The sequence below is a fragment of the Moschus berezovskii genome, chromosome 17 (assembly GCF_049115385.1).
Source record: "Moschus berezovskii isolate FMDL1 chromosome 17, NW_MosBer_1.0, whole genome shotgun sequence".
NCBI lineage: Eukaryota > Metazoa > Chordata > Mammalia > Artiodactyla > Moschidae > Moschus > Moschus berezovskii.
This window is the reverse complement of record NC_142476.1, coordinates 39981632-40007110: the sequence shown is the minus strand read 5'-3', so window position 1 is coordinate 40007110 and position 25479 is coordinate 39981632. Positions and strand designations below refer to the sequence as shown.

The 25479-nt window shown below is 48.7% G+C and overlaps 1 protein-coding gene across 5 annotated transcripts in view; it reads right to left on the bottom strand.

Annotated features, from left to right (window-relative positions):
• FHAD1 (forkhead associated phosphopeptide binding domain 1) overlaps positions 1 to 25479 on the bottom strand; it is a 164560-nt gene that overhangs the window by 68101 nt on the left and 70980 nt on the right. For 4 of the 5 annotated variants that reach the window (XM_055419258.2, XM_055419260.2, XM_088845339.1 and 1 more), the window contains exons 7-14: positions 21072 to 21195; positions 16047 to 16177; positions 14035 to 14124; positions 12898 to 13002; positions 8716 to 8823; positions 4698 to 4781; positions 3805 to 3957; positions 1830 to 2025 (exon numbers count right to left, since the gene is read on the bottom strand). In XM_055419258.2, coding sequence (XP_055275233.2) covers positions 1830 to 2025; positions 3805 to 3957; positions 4698 to 4781; positions 8716 to 8823; positions 12898 to 13002; positions 14035 to 14124; positions 16047 to 16177; positions 21072 to 21195 — 991 coding nt within the window. The remainder of the gene's footprint in view (positions 1 to 1829; positions 2026 to 3804; positions 3958 to 4697; positions 4782 to 8715; positions 8824 to 12897; positions 13003 to 14034; positions 14125 to 16046; positions 16178 to 21071; positions 21196 to 25479) is intronic. The other variant, XM_088845340.1, reaches the window with a different exon arrangement.

The window sequence follows — 25479 nt, the reverse complement described above, 5'->3', positions numbered from 1 at the left end:
AATCCTCATAAGAATCCTGTGGAGGGATTATCCCTATTATCCCCATTTTACAGATAAGGAAACTGAGGCCCAGAGAGGGGAATGACTTGCCTAGACTCTCACAGCTCTTTCCATGGGAGAATGCCTTGGAAGTTACACGAAGAATATGACAGTGTTGACACTGTCAAATACTGCCAAGGATGTGAGGCAGCAGGGACTCTCACGCACTGTTGGTGGGAATGCAAAGTACAGCCACTTTGGAAGAGAGCTGTGTGGTTTCATTACAAACGAAATGTACTCTAACCACATGATCCAGCAACTATACCCTTGGTATTTCCTCAAAGGAGTTGAAAACACGCCCACACACAAACCTACACGTGGATGTTTACGGCAGCTTTATTCATAATTGCCCAAACTTGGAAACAACCAGGATGTCCTTCAGTAGGTGAATGGATAATGGAACATTGTTCAGTGCTTAGTCATTCAGTCAACCTCTTGGACTGCAGCTTGCCAGGCTCCTCTATCTATGGAATTTTCCAGGTATGAATATTGGAGTAGAGTCGGTTGCCATTTCCTACTCCAGGGGATCCTCCTGACCCTAGGATCAAACCCTTGTTTCCTGTGTCTCCTGCATTGGCAGGAGGGTTCTTTACCACTGTGCTACTTGGGAAGCAATGGAATATTATTTGGCACTAAAAAAAGAGCTGTCAAGCCATGAAAAAACTTAGAGGAAACTTAAATGCATATTACTAAGAAACTAATCTGAAAAGTTGTATGACTCCAACTATATGATATTTTAGAAAAGGCAAAAAACCATGGTGACAGTAAGAAAGATCTGTGGTTGCCAGGGACTGGGGGTCAGGGAGGAAGCACAGAGGATTTTCAGGGCAATGAGACTATTCCGTATATTATAATGGTAGCTACATGTTGTCACATATTTGTCCAAGCCCAAATCCATAGAATGTACAAGAGTAAACCCTACACAACACAGGAGATCAACTACACTCCCATAAAATTAAAATTAAAAAGAGCGAACCCCAAAGTAAACCTGACAGCTTCCCTGATAGCTCAGTTAGTTAGGAATCCACCTGCATCACAGGAGACCCTGGTTCGATTCCTGGGTGGGGAAGATCTATTGGAGAAGGAATAGGCTACCCACTCCAGTATTCTTGGGTTTCCCTTGTGGCTCAGCTGGTAAAGAATCCCTCCCGCCAATGTGGGTAGACCTAGGTTCAATCCCTGGGTTGGGAAGATCCCCTGGAGAAGGGAAAGGCTACTCACTCCAGTATGCTGGCCTGGAAAATTCCATGGACTATATAGTCCATGGGGTCACAAAGAGTCGGGCACGACTGAGCAACTTTCACTTTTCTTTCCAATGTAAGCCATGGGCTTTAGGTGATTACGATGTGTCCATGTAGGTTCATCAGCTGCAACAGCTGTACCTCTCTGGTGCTGATGTTGATAACTGGGGGGCTGTGCGTGACTGGCGATGGAGGGTACCTCAGAAATCTCAATATCATCCTCTCAATTTTGCTGTGAAACCCAAACTGCTCTAAAAACAGTGTATTTTTATATATATGTGGTAACTTCTAAGAGAGAAGATTTGGCATAATTTTGCTTCTTCCTATTGCCGCTGTCACATCTCATTTTTCTCCAGCAGTCATGTCTCACTTGTGTATACTCTTTTCCTGGAACATCACTTCTCAAGTGGTGGAGCGAAGTTAAGTCTGGAGAAGGGAACGCTTGGCCGCACACCCAACAAGAAGCCTCCCTCAACAGATGTCCCGTCGCGATCAGATTTGACGCGACATTTCAGTCACGCAACCACAGGAGAAGAGGGCTGCTGTTACCTTTGTTGGAGCTGGAGAACTGGATGCCCACGTCTTGGAGGAGGTGCTCTGTTTCCTCCAGCCAGGACAGCGACAGGTGCAGGATGTCCAGTGACACCTTCTGGAGCCCCGAGACAGGTGGGCTCACCTGCAGGTGCTGCAGGAAGCTGACCTCCTTCCTCAGGTCGTTGCTACAACACGACGTCTTCATGCAAGCCTGGAAAGAGATGAGGTCGTCAGGAGCCAGGGCACCGTTGCCAGAAACAGCACCCAACCATTGTGACCCGCAGAGAACGGTGTGCTTGAAGTGTTCTTGAAGCAGGAAGAAACCTGGGGTGGCCCACTTCTAGTTGCCTTTTAGGGGGTGGGTGGGACGAGGGGACAGTTTTTATTTTCTGTGCACTTTAATTGGGACTTTCGATGGTCAAAGAGACCCAGTGTTTACAGACTTAGAGAATGAATATATGGTTGCTGGGGGGACAGCAACCCCTTATGGAGGGAAGGGATAGTTAGGGAGTTGGGGATGGACATGTACACACTGCTATATTTAAAATGGATAACCAACAAGTATCTACTGTACAGCACATGGAACTCTCTCAAAGTTATGTGGCAGCCTGGATGGGAGGGGAGTTTGGGGGAGAATGGATGCACGTATATGGATGGCTGAGTCCCTTTGCTGTTCACCTGAAACTACTACAACATGGTGTGTTAATCAGCTGTGAAAGTGAAAGTTGCTCAGTCGTGTCCGACTCTTTGAGACCCCATGGACTATACAGTCTATGGGATTCTCCAGGCCAGAAAACTGGAGTGGGTAGCCTTTCCCTTCTTCAGCGGATTACCCCAACCCAGGGATCGAACCCAGGCCTCCCTCATTCCAGGAGGATTCTTTACGAGCTGAACTACAGAGAAGCCCAAGATATAATCAGCTATACCCCAATAGAAAATAAAAAGCAAAAAAAGGGACTTCCCTGGTGGTCCAGTGGTAAAGACTCCGTGTTCCCAATACAGTGGGCTCGGGTTTGATCCCTGGCCGGGGAACTAGATCCCACGTTCCACAACTAAAAAATCCCACATGCAGCAATGAAGATTGAAGGTCCCACATGCTGCAAATAATATCTGGTGCAGTCAACGAACAAAATAAATTAAAATAAATTAAAAAAAAAAAACAGAAAAAGGAAGAGATCCCGTGTTTAGGTACAGGCAATTCCAAAGCCAAATTGCCAAGGATGATTTGGCTGAAATGAGAACCAAATTTGGCTACAAAATTCCTGCTGAGATCAACACACAAGCTGGTCAGAAAGTCTGATTTCCTGACTTGAAAGAGTGCTGACAAGCCAACATTCACACAGACTCCCCAAATAGCAGCTGCTTATTTCCAGAGAAACCAGAAGCAGCTGCCTGCTCTGATAAAGCTGGTTCCCCGGGTGGGGGCTGGGAGGCGGGGGTGGTGGTTGGTCAGAACCAGTCTTGTCTCCTCCAGAGTCAAAGGCAACTAGGGTAAGAGCAATCTTCCCATTGCTGGGACAAAAAAGAAAGACACAAATAAAGAGCAGGATGTTTTCTTGGTTTCTCTGGAAATAACCCAGGGCTATTTTGAGGGTAAGAGGAGAAGGGGGCGACAGAGGATGAGATGGTTGGATGGCATCACTGACTTAACGGACATGAGTTTGAACAAACTCCAGGAGATGGTGAAGGACAGGGAAGTCTGGCGTGCGGCAGTCCACGGGGTCGCAACAAGTCGGACACGGCTGAGCGACTGCACAACAATACGTCTTCCCCTGAGGTCCAGGGGCCTCCCAAAGGGGAGTGTCAGGCAGCTCTTCCTTGGCCACACCAAGTTCACCTGGGAGGCAGTTTTTGAGGTCCTTCGTTTTCTACCTCAAACAGATTTCTCCAGCAAGAGAGAAGGTGGGCAGAAAAGCAGAGCCAGACGATTTCCTGAACAAGGTGCACAACGCGAGCCAAGGGGACACGGGGGAGAAGCGGAGGGGGGCACCTGGCATCCGTCTAGGGCCTTCTTCAGCTTCTCGATGCTGTCTGCGACCTCCTCCTGTCGGCAGAGGCCGGGCTGGGTCTCCTTCTGCAGGGCCCACTTTTTCTGCTGAAAGCTGATGTTGTCCTCAGTGACCTGAGTGATCTTCTCTATTAACTAATGGGAAATAGAAAAAAAATAAAGATTGACATTGCAGGGTGGCTCTGGCGGGAGGGGCCCTGCGTGGGGGGGAGGGCATGGGCTTGAGCTCCCATCTCCGCAGGGCTGGGGAGGGAGGTCCTGGCACGTTTGGGTGATGGCTCTGGAGGGAATGTCGGCTCTGTCACCAGGGCACGTTTCCCAGCATCAGAGATGATTTTGAAGAGCCAAAGGCTTGTCATGTGGCCCCACGTGTGTTCTAGATTCTTTGGAACTCTGGGAGTGATTCATCATGCTGTGGGGCCCAGAAGAGAAGGCTAGGCTATCCGAGAGCAGTCCACGGTGTGAATTTTTCACCCACGTGCCAACACAGGGTTGGAGAGGACAAACGGAAGATTAACAAGTCAGTCCTTACAGCCAGAGGCACATCCTCGCTGCCGGCTGCCCTCTTTAGGAGGAACGAGCCAGGACACCTGCTCTACGGCGAGGCTCTTTCCTCGTGGGACTAACGGAGGTGGACCATGCGGGCCTGAGACCAGACACAGGCCTGGGTGGTTCCATTTGATTTTCACAGAAACACTTCAAGGGAGTTTAACTGGCTTTTACTCTAATAGTCAGGAAATCCCAGAATATCAAAACAAATCTTCATGGTGTAGCAAGTGTGAAAAATATGCACCACCGACAAAAAACAGAAACATATGCTCCCAGGGTTTGGAGTCCCGGGTCCCCGAGGAAGAAAGTGGGGAAGAGCAACGAACCTGCTGATCGGAGACGGGCTTGTCCTGGAACGGCTTTGCTCGTCCATAGGTGGCCTTGATGACCTGACTTCTGAAATGCTCCAGCTGCAGCGCAAAGAAAGGGAAGGTGATGGAATGAGTGGTGCAGCTGCAGCCACAAGGCTTGAGGAGGCACTTCCACTGCTGGGTCTGGGAGAAATCAGTTAGAAGGCACCGCACACTATAATAGTCACTATGCTTGGGGCTTCCCAGGTGGTCCTAGTGGTAAAGAATCCACCTGCCAATGCAGGAGCCACAAGAGATGTGGGTATGACTCCTAGGTCAGGAAGATCCCTTCGAGTAAGAAATGGCAACCCAATCTAGTACTCTTGCCTGAAAAATTGCACGGATGGGGGAGCCTGCAGGCTATACTCTATGGGGTTGCAAAGAGTTGGTCACGACCAAGTGACTAAGCACGCACGCAAACGGATTATTAACACTTTCACCTCTCACTGGAAGGGGCAGTGCCCACACAAGAGAGGGGGACGGTAGGTTTTAATGACTTTTCAGGCATGCCTGCCTAACCCAGCCGATGCGCATGGCAGCTCACATACGTCTCAGGCCCTCAGAAGAGCCACTCACTGCCAATTATCCAGTGGGAAGTCTGGGGCCGGGAGCGCTCTTCTGTAATTGGTACCCTGGCACCAGGCTGTGAGATAAATATTGAGGCTGTCAGCTTGAGTAAACTGTGTAATCAGCCAGGGTGCCTGGGGAGAGGAGGAGGAGCAGCCTGCTGCCATTTTGTGCCTTAGGTCTTGTGTCCTGAAGATGATGCCTGCTGTATTCCCCTCAGGGTCCCTGGAGCCTGGCACCCAGTAGGCACTCAATAAATGTTCATTGAATCCTTGTAACAGAAACAACTGACTTGGCAGGTGTTCAAAGTCCTCGCCTTCAGTTCGGCCAGCTTTTATTGACTGTCTCCCTGGTTCTAGTGTCTTCAGATTACGGTTGATGAAAGAATACAATTACATTAGAATCAGGGCTTCTAGAATGACAAGTTCAAGGTGTCCCAGGTTCATGAGAGACCTGAGAGGCAAACAAGCCCAACCCTCTCTGGAAGTTTACCAGCATGATGGCCCTTGGCTTGGGTTTTTGGCTCACGGGCAAAATGTGGTCACGAAAGACTCTAAAACAGAGCCCTGAAGGACCATAACAGCTGGGGAATCAATGTGAATGTCAACGGGTCCCAAGACACAGGAGTTTGTTGCACACCAGGAAGTTCTGAAAAGCCAAGGAGAGGAATTATGACTCTCCTAAAGACAGCTTTGCAGTCAGCTTGCCGGGAGCCAGCTGGGTGATCTGAGGGATTCTGGGCTGTCTGTTGGTTTCATGACCAAGGGGAGGGTCCTAACTTGCCCAAGGAAGAGGTTATGTAGCAGGGCCCCATGGGTGATGGCCCCCATCACCACCAGAGGCACCCTATGGGGCTGCTTTGAGCGGAGGGACAGGTCCTGCTGGACAATTGGAGTCAGTCCTGGAGTCACCTGCCTGGGGAAGGGCATGATCTCAGGCAGGGAGCTGACTGTGGACGAGAGGGTGACGTGGGAAGGCCAGGGCAGCACAGAGAGGCCTCATCCTTACTCTCTCGAGTCCTGGAGGAATCTCTGTGTCTCTGAGGGTCTTCCTGAATGAGCTCTAGCTGGAGACATGACCAGGCTCTTGGCAAGTGGCACAGATCATGCCCTCAAAGTGGGTGTGTGCACCAAGGGAAGCCCAGAGTGGTGGGCTCTCTCCCTTGCTAAGGGGTCGGCACTCTGCAGGAGAGAGGACACAGGGGCGTGACGGTGTGGATGTTTGTTGAAGAGGCTTTGATACCTGCCAAGAGGCACTATCGTCGTCATTTAACCTGTGGGTGCTTCTGGAGTTCAGCGTGGGGGACGATGCCTGGTCATACTGCTGGTTCAGGCTTGGATGCCACCACATGGAAGGGCTTCGGGAGCTGGGCTGGGTGGGCTGGAGTGCTCCTTTAAGGACTGTGGTTCTTAACCTTTCTGGGTAGTTTACAGACCCTTCTGAGAATCCAATGAGTGATGAGGTGGACTCATCCGCCCCGAAAAAGGAAAGCACACACACACATACATGCAAAATGTTCTTGTCCTCCTGGAGCCATGGCTGCCAGGAGAGGGGTGCCTTGTGGAGGGGTCCAAAGTGGGCTGCCTTGGGTGGGCCATCTTCCATAGGGGCAGTACCCCATCCTGGGATCTCGTCTGTCCTCCCTTAGTGTTTTGTGAGGCCTTGCTTGCATGTTCTGGCCATCATGTCTGCACCACATTTAAGAGGAAGAGCTGCTGGGCCATCTTGGGTCAGAGTCCTCGGAGATGGCACCCCCAGACCTGCTGAGTCAGAGGCTGCTCCCCACCTCGCCCATCTCCATTTGGCATGAGCTGTGGTAATCTGGGTTCTATTATTAATTCTACTATACAGTTCAGTCACTCAGTCGTGTCCAGCTCTTTGCTACATCAAGGACTGCAGCAGGCCTCCCTGTCCATCACCAACTCCCGGAGTTCACTCAAACTCATGTCCATCCAGTCAGTGATGTGATCCAGCCATCTCATTCTCTGTCGTCCCCTTCTCCTCCCACCCCCAATTCCTCCCAGCATCAGAGTCTTTTCCAGTGAGTCAACTCGTCGCATGAGGTGGCCAAAGAATTGCAGTTTCAGCTTTAGCATCAGTCCTTCCAATGAACACCCAGGATTGATCTCCTTTAGAATGGACTGGTTGGATCTCCTTGCAGTCCAAGGGACTCTCAAGAGTCTTCTCCAACACCACAGTTCAAAAGCATCAATTCTTCGGCGATCAGCTTTCTTTACAGTCCAACTCTCACATCCATACATGACAATGGGAAAAACCATAGCCTTGATTAGACGGACCTTTGTTGACAAAGTAATGTCTGTGCTTTTGAATATGCTGTCTAGGTTGGTCATAGCTTTTCTTCCAAGGAGTAAGCGCCTTTTAATTTCATGGCTGCAGTCACCATCTGCAGTGATTTTGGAGGCCCCCAAAATAAAGTCTCTCACTGTTTCCATTGTTTTCCCATCTATTTGCCATGAAGTGATGGGACCAGCTGCCATGATCTTCGTTTTTTGAATGTTGAGTTTTAAGCCAACTTTTTCACTCTCCTCTTTCACTTTCATCTCTTTAATTCTTTGATTTATGCCATAAGGGTGGTGTTAATGTGCATATCTGAGTTTATTGATATTTTTCCTGGCAGTCTTGATTCCCGCTTGTGCTTCATCTAGCCCAGTGTTTCTCATGCTGTACTCTACATGTAAGTTAAATAAGCAGGGTGACAATATACAGCCTTAGCGTACTCCTTTCCTGATTTGGAACCAGTCTGTTGTTCCATGTCCAGCTCTAACTGTTGCTTCTTGACCTGCATATTATTAATACTTCATTAAGAAAAGTGGCGGGACTTCCCTAGTGGTTCAGGGGTGAAGACTGCACTTCCACTGCATGGGGCATGGGTTTGATCACTGGTTGTGGAACTAAGATCGTGCAAGCCATGTGGCTTGGCCAAACAAAACAGAACAGAACAAAAACAAACAGAAAAGTGGCATCCCCTGTGGATACTGACTAGAATGTCTGGAGGCTCAGAGGAAGAAAGATCGCTATAAATGTCAGAGGAAGAAAGATCGCTATAAATGTCAGACAAAAAAATGTGAAAGAGAAAGTGCTAGAAACACCACTGCGGTTGAAAGGCTCAAACCCTCCCCAAGAGGGACCCACACCGCTGGTTTACCGGGGTGGGCCTTGACCTGGGACTGGTTGCTTGGTCAGGGTCTCAGGTGATGGCAAACACCAGTGTGGGTTGCTTCCCAGCAGGAAAAGCCTTTTTAGCGACATCCACTGGGACTCGGGAGCCACACAGAGTCCTGCCCCCGGGGATAAGTGGGTGAAATTAAACCAGGCTGTCCTCATCCTCACTCATCCCCACCGGCCGCTTGGACGCAGGGCTCCATGGAGAGCGGTGGACCACGAAGGGGCTCGGCAGCACGCCTACCTGACCTACTGCCCTTTCCAAATTGGCTTTAATGAGGTTTTCTCTGTTCCCCATTTCTTGCAGCTGAAGCAATTTCCTTCTCGAATCCTCCTGAAGCTTCTCTTCAACCTGAAAGGATGATGAAAGCATGGGCTTGCTGCTAATGTGATCATCACGCCCTCTGAGGGAACTCTTCTTGGGGGGAAGCGGTACTAATGGCAGTGGGGGAGTCCTCGAGGGGTAGGGACAGCTGTGGCCCCGTGGCAGGGGTCATGGGCATACACAGGGTAGAGATAAACTCACAGGGAGATACCCCTTAAGGGAAGGGGCTGAGCTCTGCACCCTGGGCTCAACTATGTTCTATCACAGACTCTAGTCCCAGCTCGGTCCCGAGCAAGATGTGTGACCCTGGGAAAGTGAGTTCACTGCTCAGTGTTCTCATCTGTCAAATGGGGATGATGGTACCTGTACTGCGGCACAGAGTTATTGTGGGAATTCAAAATATTTGGAATAGTCCTTACAGGTCTGTGAGTGTGGTAAATATTGGTGTGACCTATGAAAGGTAGGTGGGGAATTTCCTGGTGGTCCAGTGGCTGTTTCCTTATTCTCAATGGAGGGCACCCAGGTTTGATCCCTGGTCAGGGAACTAGATCCCACATGCCGCAACGAAGATAGAAGATCCCATGTGCAGCAATTAAGATCCTGTGCAACCAAATAAATAAATATTTTTTTAAAAAAGGTTAACGGGAATATCTGCCATGCAGCCTCCTTCTAAGATTCCATGAGAGGTCCTTGGTCAGTGTTATTATTGGGTTTATCATCATAACTATTTGTCATTACCACTTTGAGCACACCCACTGGTGGAAACCTCTCTAAAGGCTTGCTCAGTAACGTCTATTAAGAATCGCAGCCTGCAAAAGAAGGCGTTTGAAATGCAGAAGCTTGCTTGTCTAATCCTCCCTTGCTTGGGTAACAGGGCAAGCTGAGGTGAGTTTGGGAGTGCTCGATGCTACCATCTGCTGGCAAGTGTAGGCCTTGCAGCTGCTCATTTCAGGGACACATCTAATCATTTCAGGGACATACCTACTGAGCCCAAGGCTCTGGCACTAACAGGAAACCAGGCAAACACTCATAAATAAATGGAAAGACTTTGTGCTGAAACAAATCCCATGGGCCGTGTTGATTAGGAATCTGACAAGGGGGATCACAGAGATGTAATAAAAGACCCAGGAGAACTCTTTGGAGCTTTCCTCTGAGTAGAGTAGTAAGAGGTAGAGCGACTGACTACCCAGCTCTGGTGCCTTGGAAAAGCCATCTCTCTGGGCCTTAGTTTCCTCCCAGACCTAAACATGCTCTGACTTGTATTTCAGCTGCATTTCCATACACTGCAGAAGCCAAGTCCAACCCTGGACTCTGCCCTTATCTGTGTTCTCCACGAACAGTCCCCCATCCCCACTCCTAAGCCTCAGGCAACTGCAGGGGCTGCCCTGCTTCCTCCGGCACACCTGGTGCTCCCCACACCTGTCCTCCCACCCCCCTCATGGGACACGCTGGGCTGTGGCAACTGGCCTCCTCGCCTCTAGGTTAGTGCCTTGTGGTACTGTGAGGGTTAGCCAGCTGGAGGGCAGCTCTGACCTCCAGAACTTTCTACAACGATACAGATGCTCTGAATGTGTGTCATCTAATACAGCAGCCACGAACCACATCTGGTGATCCAGCGCTCGAAACAGGGGCTGGTGTGATCGAGGAAATGAATTTCAAAGTGTGTTTAATTTTGATTAATATCAGTGTAAACGTGGCTGTTGGCTACACAATAGTGACTGGAGTCAGACCAACCTGGAGTCAGCCAAAACTATGCGACCGGGCTAGTCACGCTGCTAGTTAACAAGGGGTCTTGGCTTTCTCATCTGTAAAATGGGGAGGATGATCTCTAGGTCATGGCGCTGTTGTGAAGAGGGAAAAGAGATGAAATGTTTGGTGGTAATGCCCAGTCCATGAGAAACTGCAGCTATCATTTTCACCATTATTAGCTGCGAATGTCACATATTGGTTCCCCGTTTGGAAGCCCTGGTAGTGCCCCACTGCCTGTGTGCAATAGAGCCTGAGTGCCAGAACTAGCGCAGAACACCAAGTCAGGGATTCAAGAAGCCCTGATGAGCTCTGAACAAAGCAAAGAAAAATGAATCCGCACCTACATAAATCATAATAAAACTGCTGGAAATCCAGGGGAAAGAAAATCTTAAAAGCAGCCAGAGAAAAAGACAGGTTTTGCAAAGGTGCAACAATAAGGCTTACGGTGACTTCTAAATAGAAATAACAGGAGCCAAAAGACAGCAGTGACATGCCTAATGCTATTTCTAATGTGCTGAAAGAAAAGAACCGCCGTTGTAGAATTCAATAGGTAGTCAAGTGTGTTTTAAGAATGAGGGTTAAATATACATTTCAAGATAGACACACAGACACATCTGAGGCTCTCATCAACAGAGCTACAGGGAAGGAAAACACTAAAGGCCATTCTTCAGAGACAAGAAAAATGAATGCAGATGCATGGTCAGAGATGCAGAAAAGACAAGCAACAGTAAAAGTAACGTGTGCATATGACACTGACTATGTAAAAACACCAATAATATCTTTGGGGGCTTTATTAATAACTATAGGGAGGAGTTGAGAAAATGACAGCAATGACTTACAGATCTGGAGGGGTTAAGTGAAGTTAGGGTGTTCTAAATTCACTGCACTGTCAAGGAGAAGGGCATAATTATCAACTAATTCTACATCTTGGTAAGTTAAGAATGTACATTGTAAGTACTTCTGTGGTGGTCCAGTGGCTAAGACTCTGCGCTCCCAATGCCAGAGGCCAGGGTTCAATTCCTGGTCAGGGAACTAGATTCCACATGCCACAACTGAAGAGTCTGCAAGCTGCAACTGAAGATCAGACATGCCACAGTGACCATCCGCAGCTAAAACCCAGCACAGCCAAAGAAATAATTAATTAAAGAAGAGTGCACATTGTCATCTTTAGGATGACCACCAGGAGAGCAATGGAAGAGTGAAAAACCTAATTAATGTGAGATCTTTGCAAGTCAAGGATAAAATGCTATTGTCTTACTATTATTGAAAGGATAGTAGAAACAGTGACATGTTTCCAAGCTAACAGAGGGGGAAGGTGGAATGACCGAAAGCCATCAACTCAAAAGGAGGCAAGATAGGGGAGAAAGAGCAATACAGCACAGGTGGCACAAGCGGCGCTGGCGAGAGGAGTTGGACCCAGTGTCTGAGTAATCAGGTGACAGAGACGGGCCTGAGCAGAGGGCTGGCACACTGGAGTCCGTAAACGTGATATGCTGCTTGGAAGCTATATGTCGAAAACCTAAAAATTGACAGAGAGGACTTCCCTGGTGGTCCAGTGGTTAAGAATCCATCTGCCAAAGCAGACGACACGGGTTTGATCCCCGGTCCCGGGAGAGTCCACATGCCACGGGGCAGCTAAGCCCATGAGCCACAATTACTGAGCCCTTGCACCCCAAGCCCATGTGCCACAACACGAAGCCACTGAAACGAGAAGCCAGTGCACCGCAACTAGAGTCGTCCCTGCTCACCGTGTCCAGAGAAAGCCTGTGTGCAGTGATGAAGACCCAGCACAGCCAAAAATAAGTAAATAAATAAAATCTTAAAAATTAACGGAGAAAGTATGAAAAAAATATGCTATGGAAACTCTAACCAACAGCAAGCCAGTGATGGCGCCAAATGACAAAGATGATGTTAAGGGGAAACCACTACTAGAGATGAAAAGGGACATTTAAAAAAAAAAAGGGACATTTTATGATGATCAAAAGTCTTGTTTTACTGGAAGTATTAGAATTCTAAATTTATATGCACATAGTAATACAACCTCACAATATATAAAGCAAAATTTGTCAATATTAAAAGAAGAAACACACAAAACTACAATCATTATGAGATTTAAAAAAAAAAAAACAAAAACATTCCCAATGACTGATAGAACACGAAGACACACACACACACAAATCAATAAGAGTATTTAAGTTGGAACAACATCATTGACAAAGTTGATTTAATGGATCAATTCTTTCCTGGGTAATTTCATGATTGAAGGCAGTGGGTCGTGGTTACACATGGAAACTTTGGAGTCTGGCAGACCCAGCCTGGAGCAGTTGCCAAGGCGACCCATCCCTGCCATACCTTGCTCTTTTCCCGAAGTGTCTTAGAGATCAGGCTCTGCTCCGTACTGCTCCTCTTCAGCTCCTCCCTGAGCTTTCTCACTTCTTTCTCCATGCCGTGGATTTGCTGAAAATGTTTTAACAACAGGGAAGTCAACTTCGTAACTCATCTCACCCGGTTCGTTAAGGTGGAAACCTAGTCTAAGATCAGTTTAATCCTTTCCCTTGGGAGATGCTTCTACATCTTTAAAGCTAAGTAGCGTTTCTTTCAACAGAGGCATTGAAAGTGCAGGGTGAGGGAAAATTTGAGTTTCTTTTGAAGATCAGCATGGATTCTGGATTAAACGGTACAAGGGACACATTCACTCATTAGACTCTCCTTCCTTGGAATATATTTTGAGTTCAGTCTAAATAGGGGTTATTTGGAAGACACCATGGGCAGAGCTGGGAAGAAAAGAACAATGAGCTTTTTCTTTTTGTTCCCATTTGAGACAGAGAATAGCAGTGCCCCTGAGAGAAGAAAATGGCCTCGACAGATGGAAAATATATGCTTAGTGATGGTCTCGAGGATTCGACTGGCGCGGAGGGTGAACATTCACATTTACTGCTCATCTTTTCATTGCACTAATTTTTATGTTTACCTTCCATACAAAGCCAATGATATGTCTGCTTTTTATTTTGTTTTTATGAACTGATGTAAAACTGAATGCATCAACACTTAAGTAACAATCCTTAAGGAGGCGTTTCACGTCAATAACAGTGCCCATGGCTGTGATAAAACTTGTGACAGGAGATCATGAAAGTTTGGGCATCACAAGTCCAGGGGTAGGTACCATGGTGCATTTCTAGCAGCATCTAGTGGCCACCTGGCCACCTTCTGTCCTGGTCTCCAGCCCAACTCTAGCCCAGCTCCAGGGGAAACCTGATGAGGGACCTAGAGCCAACTGTCTACGAAATCCTAGGATAGTATGTTTTCCAAGGGTTTCTACCCATCTCTTTGAGGCAAGCAAATCAAAGAATTATGTTGATTACATTAACCAACAAACACCCATAAAGCCCCAGTTTGTACTAGCTAAGGGGCCAAGGAACCCCTCCAAAGCCCTGAAGGTCAAAGTCTAGGCTTTCCATGGACACCCAGGGGTGAGGAGGTTCAACGCACGGTTTTGTAGAGTTTTAATTCTTTCTCTTGGGCTTCCAGGTTCTCCTTCTGGGCATCTTCCTTCTTTAACTCTTCTTTCAGCACTGAGCACTGGGGAGAAAAATAACAAGGTCATGTGGGCTTGACTGGGGGCCCTAAGTCCCTGTGTGCGTGCCCAAGATTGTCTTCTGTTGCTTAACTCAGTCACACCCTGCATTCTGAGAGGCCAGACCGTCTGTGTGATGGAAGCATGGGGATCTTGCGGTTGTTCCTGGTTCACCCCTCCTGTGAGTTCTGACAAATAAAGCATCTAAATTGCCCTTCAAAAGCCAGCAAACTGCACCACAGGGAGAGTCCAGACTCGTAGAGTCTGGGTACTTAGGGTGGAGGAATTGAGCTGTTTTCACTCAGTGACCATCGGGAGTGGTGAGGGAGGGCCATCGAGTTTGGGTCCATCTTAGTGTTTTTGTACAGGTTCCATCTCAAAGACACAACTGCCCTGTTGGTCACAAAGGGGTAAACGGAGCTGCCTTTTCTGAGGGCATTTTGACAACAAATATTAACAGCATGAGGATGTATGTGCCTTCTTTTGGCCCAGAAATTCCCACTTTAGATATGTACCCTAAGGACAATGATTAGAGAAATCAGTGGATCTGTAGCTTCAAGGATGTTCTCCATAGAAATGTCAGTAACAGTGGAAAAAAAAAATAACTGTTGTTTATAACAGGAGATCACTTTATAACACTGGGTACACCCAGGAGAAAGTATGTGGCTTTTAAGACCAATGATAAGAGTGTTGATTTATTAGCATGGGGAAGTCATTGTGTTTATGATTTAAAAAAAAATATGCATGGTGTAAATTCACTGTAAAATAACTGACTGATTGATTTCTAGGTAATATATAGAAACAAGACTGGAAGAACCCAGAGGAAAAGTGACCTCACTCCAAGGTCAGTAAGGAAGGGGAAACGAGGACACAATCAAACAGATGCACTGTGGGAGGTGGAAGAGCCAAGCAGTGGCTGTCCGCATATTCCTTCTATGAAGCACCAGCTCTGCAACCCCTCCCCATCCCCAACACACACACACACACACACACACACACGCAGTCCTCTCACCTAAAACAGCGGGTGCACATGCCTAGGAGGGCACTCTGCTTGGCAGAAACAAAGGCAGAGGCATTGGCCAGGCGGCTGACTGAGGCAGAGGCAGAGGAGCGCTGCTCAAACCAGGCTCCCTTGTCTTGGAAAATGATTTTGTCTTTCCCATTTCGCAGATGGGGAAATAAAGGCCAAATAAATTATAGTAAGAGAAAGCTCTGGGATTGGACCCAGGTCTGTCTGACTCTAAAGCTCACGACTTTTGCCAATTCCATATTTAGCAAGTACTGCACACCAGGCACTACTCACCGTGCCTTTTCCTTGGAACCTCAGGATGTTTCCACCCCACACCCGTGCAGCCCTGGCTAATCCATCAGACAGCTGCTGGGAATCTCTGAGTGATGACCTGAGATGAAAGCTATGAGGTTTTACCTTGATTGGCAGAAACAGATGCATCATACAAATACTGAGAAATCTTATCCTGTAGAGTCAGGATTCTAATGTTGGCATGGAAGGCAAGATTTGCAAGTAAAGTTCCATTTAAAAAACTCTTCACTTGCCTACCAAGTCTAGGGGAGAAACGAGAGTTTATGTGTTTGCATCTGGATCTTCAGACGTTCTGATTTGAAGGCAATTATGAAAACCAGTGGTGCTGGGACCGTGATGGAGCCCTGTGGGTTGTCCTTGCTCACAGAGAGATTTTATTCTGTTTTACATTAAGCTGTGCAGTAGCAATATATGCTAATAAGTGTGCTTGTTCCTGGGGTTTATCATAGGGGTTAGAAAATGTTTGCTGCATTTGAATATATATCATGCGATTCTGAGCCGCATACTGTACTTTAAAAGCTGCAGAGAAGTTGACTTCTCTGCAGACACGTGACTGCACTGTGTCTGCTTTTCAAAGCTACACTTTGGTGATGACCCGACACTCACTCTGGAGCTGAGGGCTTCGAGCTGATGATCCTTTTCTTTGTTCTCACTTTTTAGTTGATTCACCTCCTGTTTTAGTTGTTGAACTTGCTCGTCCTTTGCTAACATATCCTTTTGCAAAGATGACACCATCTCTGCAAAACAAAATCAAAAACTCACAGGTCAAAAGGGCAGGAAGGATTCCTGACATCACCACGGCTGTTAGCCAAGTTTCGGACGAGAACCTCCAAGCCCAGGGCCAGCATTCCTAGAACTGTGGAGGTTGTTGCCAAGAATCCCAGAGCAAGGACGGGAATGAACCCAGAGACCATGGAATGTGGTTTGAAGCTTCAGGGAGAATGAGGGGCAGTCAGCAAGCACCAGTGGGAGGAGAAGCCTTTGGGGGCCCCTGGTGGGCACAGGCTGGGCAGAACCAAGAGGAGAGGCCATGCCCAGGGCTTGGGGAACAAAGGCCCAGCACAGGTGAAGTCCAGGAATTCTTCTCCAGAGCCCAGGAGGCGGACATGCGGCAGAGCGGACTGCTGGACACTCTTGGTGGGGCGGCTAGCTTCACACTTACATGAGTTTGGCCCTATCCTTACCCCTTATTAGCTTGGTGGTTTTGGACAAGTTATTTCATCTCCCACTGCATGTCCTGCACAGAGTTATTGTACGGGTCAAGTGAGATGGTCTGTCCTAAGAACATAAAGTGAATAACTTATATTTGCTGCTGTTGTCCAGTTGCTAAATCGTGTCTGACTCTGCGGCCCCACGGACTGCAGCATTCCAGGCATCTCTGACCTCCACCATCTCCCGGAGATTGCTCAAACTCATGTCTATTGAGTCGGTGATGCAACCAACCATCTCCTCCTCGGTCATCCCCTACATGGCACTCACTACGTTTCACAAGAGTCAGTTTCCAGCATGGCCCCTATGATCCCTGCCTCCTGGAATTCATGCCCTTGTGTGGCCCCTCCCACCCTGAACAGGGCTGACATGGGTAACCCACGTGATGCTGTGGAAAGGATGCAATGTGACCTCCCAGGCTGGGTCATTATAGACACTGCGGCTTCCTCTTTGTTCTCTCTTGCATCACTCACTCTGGGGGAAGCCACCCCCCATGTTGTTAAGACACTCAAGCAGTCCTCAGGAGAAGTACGACTGATGAGAGGCTGAGGCCTCCAGCCAACAGCCACATGGGCAGCGACTCTGAAAGGGGGTCCTCCCGCTTCCGGTAAGGCTTTTGATGACATGACTGATGCCCCAGCCCACATCTTGGCTGCAATTCAAGAGAACTAAGTTACACACCACTCCATCCCAAATTCCTGTACTGCAGAAACTGGGTGAAATAATAAATATCAGCTGTTGCTTTATCTGTTACATTTTGGGATAACTTGCTATATAGCAATAGATAACTACTCTGTTATTGAATTATCACTTTGGAGAAAAGTGGGAAGTGAAAGCGAAAGTTGCTCAGTCGTGTCCGACTCTTTATGACCCCATGGACTGTATAGTTCATGAAATTCTCCAGGCCAGAATACTGGATTGTGTAGCCGTTCTCTTCTCCAGGGGATCTTCCCAACCCAGGGATCGAACCCTGGTCTCCCGCATTGCAGGCGGATTCTGTACCAGCTGAGCCACCAGGGAATCCCAAAGTGGGAAGAAAGGTGCCTAAACACAGTGGTACTGGATTATCTCATACAGTTCTTTATCGGAAGAACATTAGGCCTAATTTTATTGCTAGGTGTCAGTCAAGCAGGGATATGAAAAATTCCCTGGCGGTCCACTGGTTAGGGCTCCATGCTTCCAATGCAGGAAGCAGAGATTTCATCCCTGGTCAGGGAACTAGGATCTTGCACGCCATGAAGCACAACCAAAAATATTTATACAATACTTTGGCCAGGGAGGCCTAGTGTGCTGCAGTCCATGGGGTTGCAAAGAGTCGGACATCAGTGAGTGACTGAATGAACTGAACTGAACTTGGTCACCTTATGCCAACAGCCAACTCATTGGAAAAGACCCCAATGCTGGGAAAGATTTAACGCAAAAGGAGAAGGGGGCGGCAGAGGATGAGATGGTTGGATGGCATCACTGACTCAATGGACATGAACTTGGGCAATCTCTGGGAGATAGTGACGGACAGAGTCATGGTGTGCTGAGGTCCATGGGATCACAAACAGTGGGACATGACTTAGGGACTCAACAACAATAACAATAAATATGAAATAAAAAACGAAATGATCCAGAATTTCATTTTTAAAATGTGTTTTGCCCATAGGACACACTTAAGTTACTTGGAAATCCCTCTAGGGCTTCCACCCTTTGTGTGAGTCCAGCTCATCCCAAGTGTTGTCCCAACCCAGGTCTGTCTGACTCCCTGATGGGAGAAAGTGGGATCCAAGACAGGCTTTGATGCTTGCATGAGGTTTGATTGGCAGACATATGGAAAGAGGGAAAGGACCAGTGAGTTCATCCTTACATTCCTGGTTCCCAGACCACACCAAGCCTGGAGGAGGTGCTCAGCAACTATCTGAGGACATTCCAAGTTAGAGAGAAGCATAAGCAGGGACCTGGGGCTGGCAGGGGGTGGGAGTGAGAGTGGTAAGTTGCACAGTGAGGCCGGGGAAAAGCATAAATTCATACATAGAGAGTGATTCACGTGTGACTCGATAATGCGCTTGGCTTTTACAGCTGAGGGCATGTTTCCTGCTACACGCCGGGGACTTTGGGAGTGACATGCCACTCCCAGGCTCATTGCCTCCTCCCTGTCACCTGCTCCTCTCCCTCCCCCCTTTCTGTGAGTGGTCCTCTTCAGGTCATTTTCTGCATTAAAAACCCCACTGACTTCCCATCACCCTTAGTATAAAACCCAGACCCCTTGATCCCACCCAGCCTCAGTCCCATGGTTCCCCCGCACAACCTCACTTGCCCTTGGTTTGTCGTTGCCCATCTGAAACAGGAGGGAAGTGGGAAGGGCACAATCTCTAAAAGAATGACAGAATCCATGAGAACATGACATAAACTGGTTAGAACCAACTAGGTCCAAGATGGTGGAAGATTCGACTTCCAGTGGACTTGGAGCCTCATTATATGCTCATTGTAACGCAACACCTAAGTGACACACCCACCAGCCACAAAGGATGATATCGTAGGATGGTATCAGCGATTCAACGGACATGAGCTCGGGCAAACTCCAGGAGATGGTGAAGAACAGGGAAGCCTGGCGTGCTGCAGTCCATGGGGTTTCCAAGAGTCAGACACAACTTGGTGACTGAACAGCAACGACACACCCACCAATGTCATCACTGTTCTGAGGTCAGTCTCACAAGGTCAAAAAGTGGGCAGTGGCCCAATTTCGGGAAATCACTGCCCCTTCCCCAAAATACTTGGAATAATCCTCCCATTCATTAGCCTATGAAATTACCCAACCCATAAAATTTAACCACCTCATATTTCAGGGCCGCTCACCTTCTGAGATGGCCCATACGCTCTGCCTGTGGAGTGTGTTTCTCTCTAAACAAATCCACTTCTTACCTGTCACTTTGTCCCTCACTGAATTCTTTCTGTGACAAGACGTCAAGAACCCGAGCTTTATTAGTGAGTAAATAAAGCCCAGATGTGTGATCTCAGTTAAAAGACAGTGTGCACTGGCCTGGGTCCAGGTCCCACCTGCGTTGCACGGCTTCACGCCCACGCTGCTGCTCTCCCTTGGTCCCGCCCCCCTCAAGGCACCGGCCACCATGTCACATAGTTTGTTTTCTCCACAGCACGACCGCTCTCTGAAGCAGGCGGTTTGTTTATTCAGCCTTTTCCTTCAGTGAGTACAGGGGTCTGACTGTCTTGCTCAGAGCTCTCTCCTCAGAGCCTAGAACAGGGCCTGACGCCTGTAGGTGCTCGGTCAGCGTGCTGAAGGAATGAAGGCGTCCAGGGAGTCCAGGCTCAGCCTCAGCTGTGCGTGGGCTGCCCCTGCCCCCCAAGCCCCTTATCGGGGAACCACCTCTGTTGGTCAATTAGAAAATGTTTCACTTGGGCTCAAGCGCACTCAGGTGAACGTGGGTAAGATAACGGGTACCCACAGTGGCGACCCCATTTCCTCCATGTTCCAGTTCGCACTCGGGCAGGCTGGCTTGTGGAGCCGCCAAGTCCCACTATGGTCTATGTTCTCCCCGGCGGGGCCGGTGCTCAGGTGACCTCACAGACATGTGTGTGTGTGCTCAGCTGCTCGGTCGTGTCCGATGCTTTGCGACCCCCATGGACTGCAGCCCGCCAGGCTCCTCTGCCCATGCAACTGTCCAGGCAAAAATACTTGAGCAGTTGCCATTTCCTTCTCAAGAGGATCTTCCCAGACCAGGGATTGAACCTGGGTCTCCTACATCTCCTGTATTGGCAGATGGATTCTTTACCACTGAGCCAGCCACTTGGGAAGCCTGGTCAAGATATAACATTCTCTCCAGTATTGATCAGGCCCTGCCCTAGGAAGTGGGTGGCAAGAAATCTGCACTGAGGGAGAATTCTAACTCGCTGACACTGGTGGCCAGGTGGGTTGCTGAGATCCCTGAGACTGCACCCAGGTCATGGGCACAGGTGCTGTGGTAGATTGGTGATGTCTGCAATGGCAACCCACTCAGGTGTTCTTGCCTGGAGAATCCCAGGGACGGGGCTGCCCTCTATGGGTCGCACAGAGTCAGACACGACTGAAGTGACTTAGCAGCAGCAGCAGCAGGGGGAGAGAGGCAGGTGCAGTGATAGATTGGTGATGTCTGCAGGGGGAGGGAGGCAGGTGCAGAAATAGATTGGTGATGTCTGCAGGTGCAGTGATAGATTGGTGATGTCTGCAGGTGCAGTGATAGATTGGTGATGTCTGCAGGTGCAGTGAGGGGAGGGAGGCAGGTTCAGTGATAGATTGGTGATGTCTGCAGGGGGAGGGAGGCAGGTGCAGTGATAGATTGGTGATGTCTGCAGGGGGAGGGAGGCAGGTGCAGTGATAGATTGGTGATGTCTGCAGGGGGAGGGAGGCTGCTCTCAGGAGCAAATCCAGAAGGACCTCACCTGATGTGATTGCGTTATCCCTCCTTAAGTTTTCACCCTGGTTCTTCAGGGACGTGATTTCCAAGTTCCTCTCAGACAGGGTTTGGCACAGCACCTGGCTGTAGCCTTGCTGCAGGGCACTGATCTGTGGGAAGAGGCAACACACAGTCAGACGGGGGCCAAACGGCTTTGCAGAACAGGCTTCTCCAAGGCTGGGCAAAATGAGACAGGTTGATCTTGGGTCGGGGTGTTGGGGAAACCAAGCTTTTCAGTTATAACTAGTGGGAGAGATGGGAGGGTGCCTATTCCTTTGGTGACCACCGTGTCCTACATCAAGACACAAACCTTACCTTTGTGGTCACCCAGGGGCTTAGGTGCCCTTGCCCTGGATCCTGTCCTGTGACTGAGGCAGGAGGCAGGTGGGCTTCAGGCTGGATACTTACAACCAGCCTTCTGCTTGCATTTCCCAAGACAGGAGGTAGGTGGGCTCCAGGTTAGGCATTTACAACCAGCCTCCTGTTTGCACTTTGAGATAGAAACAACGACAGGAACAGGGTAAATGGCTGGACTTTGCCTCCTGTGGACACATCAGTTATGTCACGGACAGACAGGGGCAAAACCTTGTTTGAGTACAAGACCAAGAGGTCACATTTTTCCCATCCTTGGGGCAAGGGAGTCGCTGCACATGTGCAGAAAGGCTCCTTAGGGATAACAAAGGAGGGGTCACCATCCCATAATATGTGATGTCAAGCCCCATCCCTCATTGGCTGCTGGGCTGGAATCTACCTTGGGGAAAAGCTGTGCACACATGTTGGGGAGGATCCTAGGGCAGGTCCGGTGTGGAAAAAGAAACCAGATAATTGGCCAAAGGTAAACAAAGACCCACCAGATGGGTGGCCACCTAATGCAAAGAGCCGACTCACTAGAGAAGACCTGATACTGGGAAAGATTGAAGGCAGGAGAAGGGAACGACAGAGGATGAGACGGTTGGACGGCACCACCGACTTGATGGACCTGAGTTTGAACAAACATCACAAGACTGAGCCACTGAACAGCAACAAAGACGTGAAAGAGCTGCCCTATATGCCTGATTTAACCACATCTGTCCTGGGCTCCTCCTCACCGAAGGGGCGCCCACACCCTCTCCCTCCGGGTGTGCATCTCTGTCTTAACTAAACAAACAGTTTCTCTCTGTGCTTTTCCAGTTGTGCTGTGTCTGTAACAATAAACTTTGTACCTGTTTTTTTTATAGTTTTTGCCTCCACAAGAAATGCATTTTTCAATGGGAGCAAGAGCCAGGGCAGATTTGCTTCTAGCCTCTAGCTGTTGATGGTCCAGTGGTTAGGTGTCCTGGTTTTTATCCCGGGTACCCAGGTTCAGTTCCTGGGCAGGGAACTGAGACTTCGCTTCAAACCACTGCTCACTGTTGCCTCTCCGAGATCACCGTCTGTGGACTTTTAGCCATAAACATGCCAGCTGTTGGTGCTGAATCATCCAGCACCGACTGCATGCACAGCAAAATTCAAGAGACAGGAGGGTGTTGTGTCTGCTCAGTCATGTCTGACTCTTCTGCGACTCCAGGGACTGTAGCCCACTGGGATCCTCTGTCCACGGGATTTCCCAGGCAAGAACACTGGAGTGGGTTGCCATTTCCTATTCCAGGGCTTCTCCCCACCTCAGGGATCAAACCCATGTCTCCTACGTCCCGTCTACTGGCAGGCAGATTCTTTACCACTGCACCACCTGGGAAGCCCCCAAGACATGGGAACAGGTTATACAATGAATTTCCTTTAATGAGAACAGCAAATCACTTATACCTCATACAACACTCCAGAGTTTGCCAAACTCATGGGCACATGTTGCATGGATGCTCCTCATAGAACTGCTGAAGGCTGATGTTCCCATCATTCCTCCCATTCGCAAGGGAGCGGACTGAGACTTGGAGAGGCAAAGGCCCCTGCTCAGGATCACGGGGATGGTCAGAGGTGGAGAAGGATTCAAACCCAGCCTCTAGTGACCCGTTTCCACTTTTCCAGGTGGCCCTAGGAAGCAGCATGAAAAGTTGGAGGCTCTAAAGCATAGCGTGGACTTGCGAGCCAGACTGTAGGCTTCAAGTCCTGTTTCTGCCTGTGACAGGCCATGTGAACACAGGAAGACACCATATCTTATTTTCAGTCTGTACGTGGGGCGATGGTATATCCCAGTCTGATAGGATTGCTGCTGCTAAGTCACTTCAGTCGTATCCGACTCTGTGTGACCCCATAGAGTGGGTTGCCATTTCCTTCTCCGATGTGTGAAAGTGAAAAGTGAAAGTGAAGTCGCTCAGTCGTGTCCGACCCTTAGCGACCCCATGGACTGCAGCCTACCAGGCTCCTCCATCCATGGGATTTTCCAGGCAAGAGTACTGGAGTGGCTTGCCATTGCCTTCTCCGGATAGGATTGCTAGAAGTATAGTTTTTTCCCCAGTCCCTGATTTGCGGCATGTTGGATCTTCGTTCCCCAGCCAGGGATCAAACCTGTGCCCTCTGCTTCGAGAGCTTGGAGTCTTAACCACTGGACCACCAGCAAATCCCTGTTAGAAGTATCTTAACAAATTAGTCATGTGTGCAAGTAATCAGATTATGCCGGGCACACAGCATAGAGGGATCCATGGCGGGTTTTAGCTTCAGCTTCCCTTGTCCGTCTCTGGGGAAAGGAGTCGGGAATCTTTTCGTGTGCATTTGTAAGTCTTGCTCAGCCTCACTTTAACACTGCTGTGGTGGTTATTAGGAGGAGACACAGGAATCATGGGTGGGATGACCCTGGGCTGGCTGCTGCAAGAACTCTGGAAGCCCCTGGCTCAGAACCCACTTGAGGGCCAGCCCCTCTCCAGGGATCCATACACAGAGCAGGGGCCCTGGAAGGATCTCCTTGGAAAGCAGCCCCGAGAGGTACCTGGAGAGCAGGTACCCGAGAGGCTGGGGAAGGGAGGTGGGCCAGAACCCCCTCCCTCTTCATCTGACTCACCGGACTGCTTGGTCTGAGTGGCTAGGCCTTTTCCCTCCCAGGGTGTGCTGTGGGCCTTCACCGCTTTGATTTTTCAGACGTCAGGACTCAGTTCTCCCACAGGGACATGCTTATTGGGGCAGAAATGCCACATAGTCCCTAGACAGGATGAGAGCTAGCTTGTTTTGATAGATCAAAATAGAAGTGACAAGGAGCAGGACGCAATTTCTTTGTTTTCCTAAGGTAAGGTTGCCAGATTTGGGGGAGAAAAAAAGGATGCCCACTTAAAATAAGATGACAGATAACATTTGCCTGTGTGTCCCATGCAGTATGTGGAACATATGCTAAAAAAGACATTCTAATATTCAAATTTAATTGGGCGTCCTTATTTTATCTGGCAACACCACCCTAAGAGAGTTCTTAAACTTGTCATTCAAATACCACTTTCACTATTTTTGCTATATCTCTTTGCTGATCCCTCTATAATTTCTTAGCATTTTTCTTAGAAGCCCCTTGCTTTTTAAATTAAAAAAAACGTGTATTAAATTAAAAATAACTGCTATGAGAGTAAATAGAGACTCAATATAGTTAATAAAAATAATCTTAAAAAAAGAGAAAATACAAGAATTTCCCTGTTTACTGTCAGAACAGGCTGCAGGCTTCATATTAAAAAAAAAAATTGGGGGGAAGAGGCGGGCATGCCCAGATATTTGGGTAACGGTATGGTGACCTTGCCACCAGATGGCGCTCACAGCCTTTGGTCCTGGTTTCTGTGCCTGAAAATCTTGTCCTTCTTACTCTCATAGAATTAACGGAAGTGTTAAGGTCTCACAAGTTTTCTTGTTTCATGCACCATCATGGCTGACAGTCTATGACATTTACGGTGGTTATAGATACTTTTCCCCTGGGGCATCTGAGACATTATTGGGACAGGTCTACGCTAGAAGGTGGGGGGTGGGGGGCGGGACACAGGCCACTCTGGCCCCCAACCTCTCCAAGGCTATTGTTGTTCAGTTGCTCAGTCGTGTCCGACTCTTTGCAATCCCATGGACTGCAGCACGCCAGACTCTTCTGTCCTCCACCATCTCCCGGAGTTTGCTCATATTCATGTCCATTGAGTGAGTGACGCTATCTAACCATTTCATTCTCTGTTGCCCACTTCTCCTTTGGCCTTCAATCTTTCCTAGCATCAGGGTCTTTTCCAATGAGTCGGCTCTTTGCATCAGGTGGCCAGAGTACTGGAGCTTCAGCTTCAGCATGAGTCCTTCCAATGAACAGTCAGGGTTGATTTCCTTTAGGATTGACTGGTTGGATCTCCTTGCTGTCCAAGGGACTCTCAAGAGTCTTCTCCAGACCACATTTCTAAAGCATCAGTTCTTCAGTGCTCGCTTTCTTTATGGTCCAAGTCTCATATTTGTACGTAACCACCTTCTATGGGTGGTGG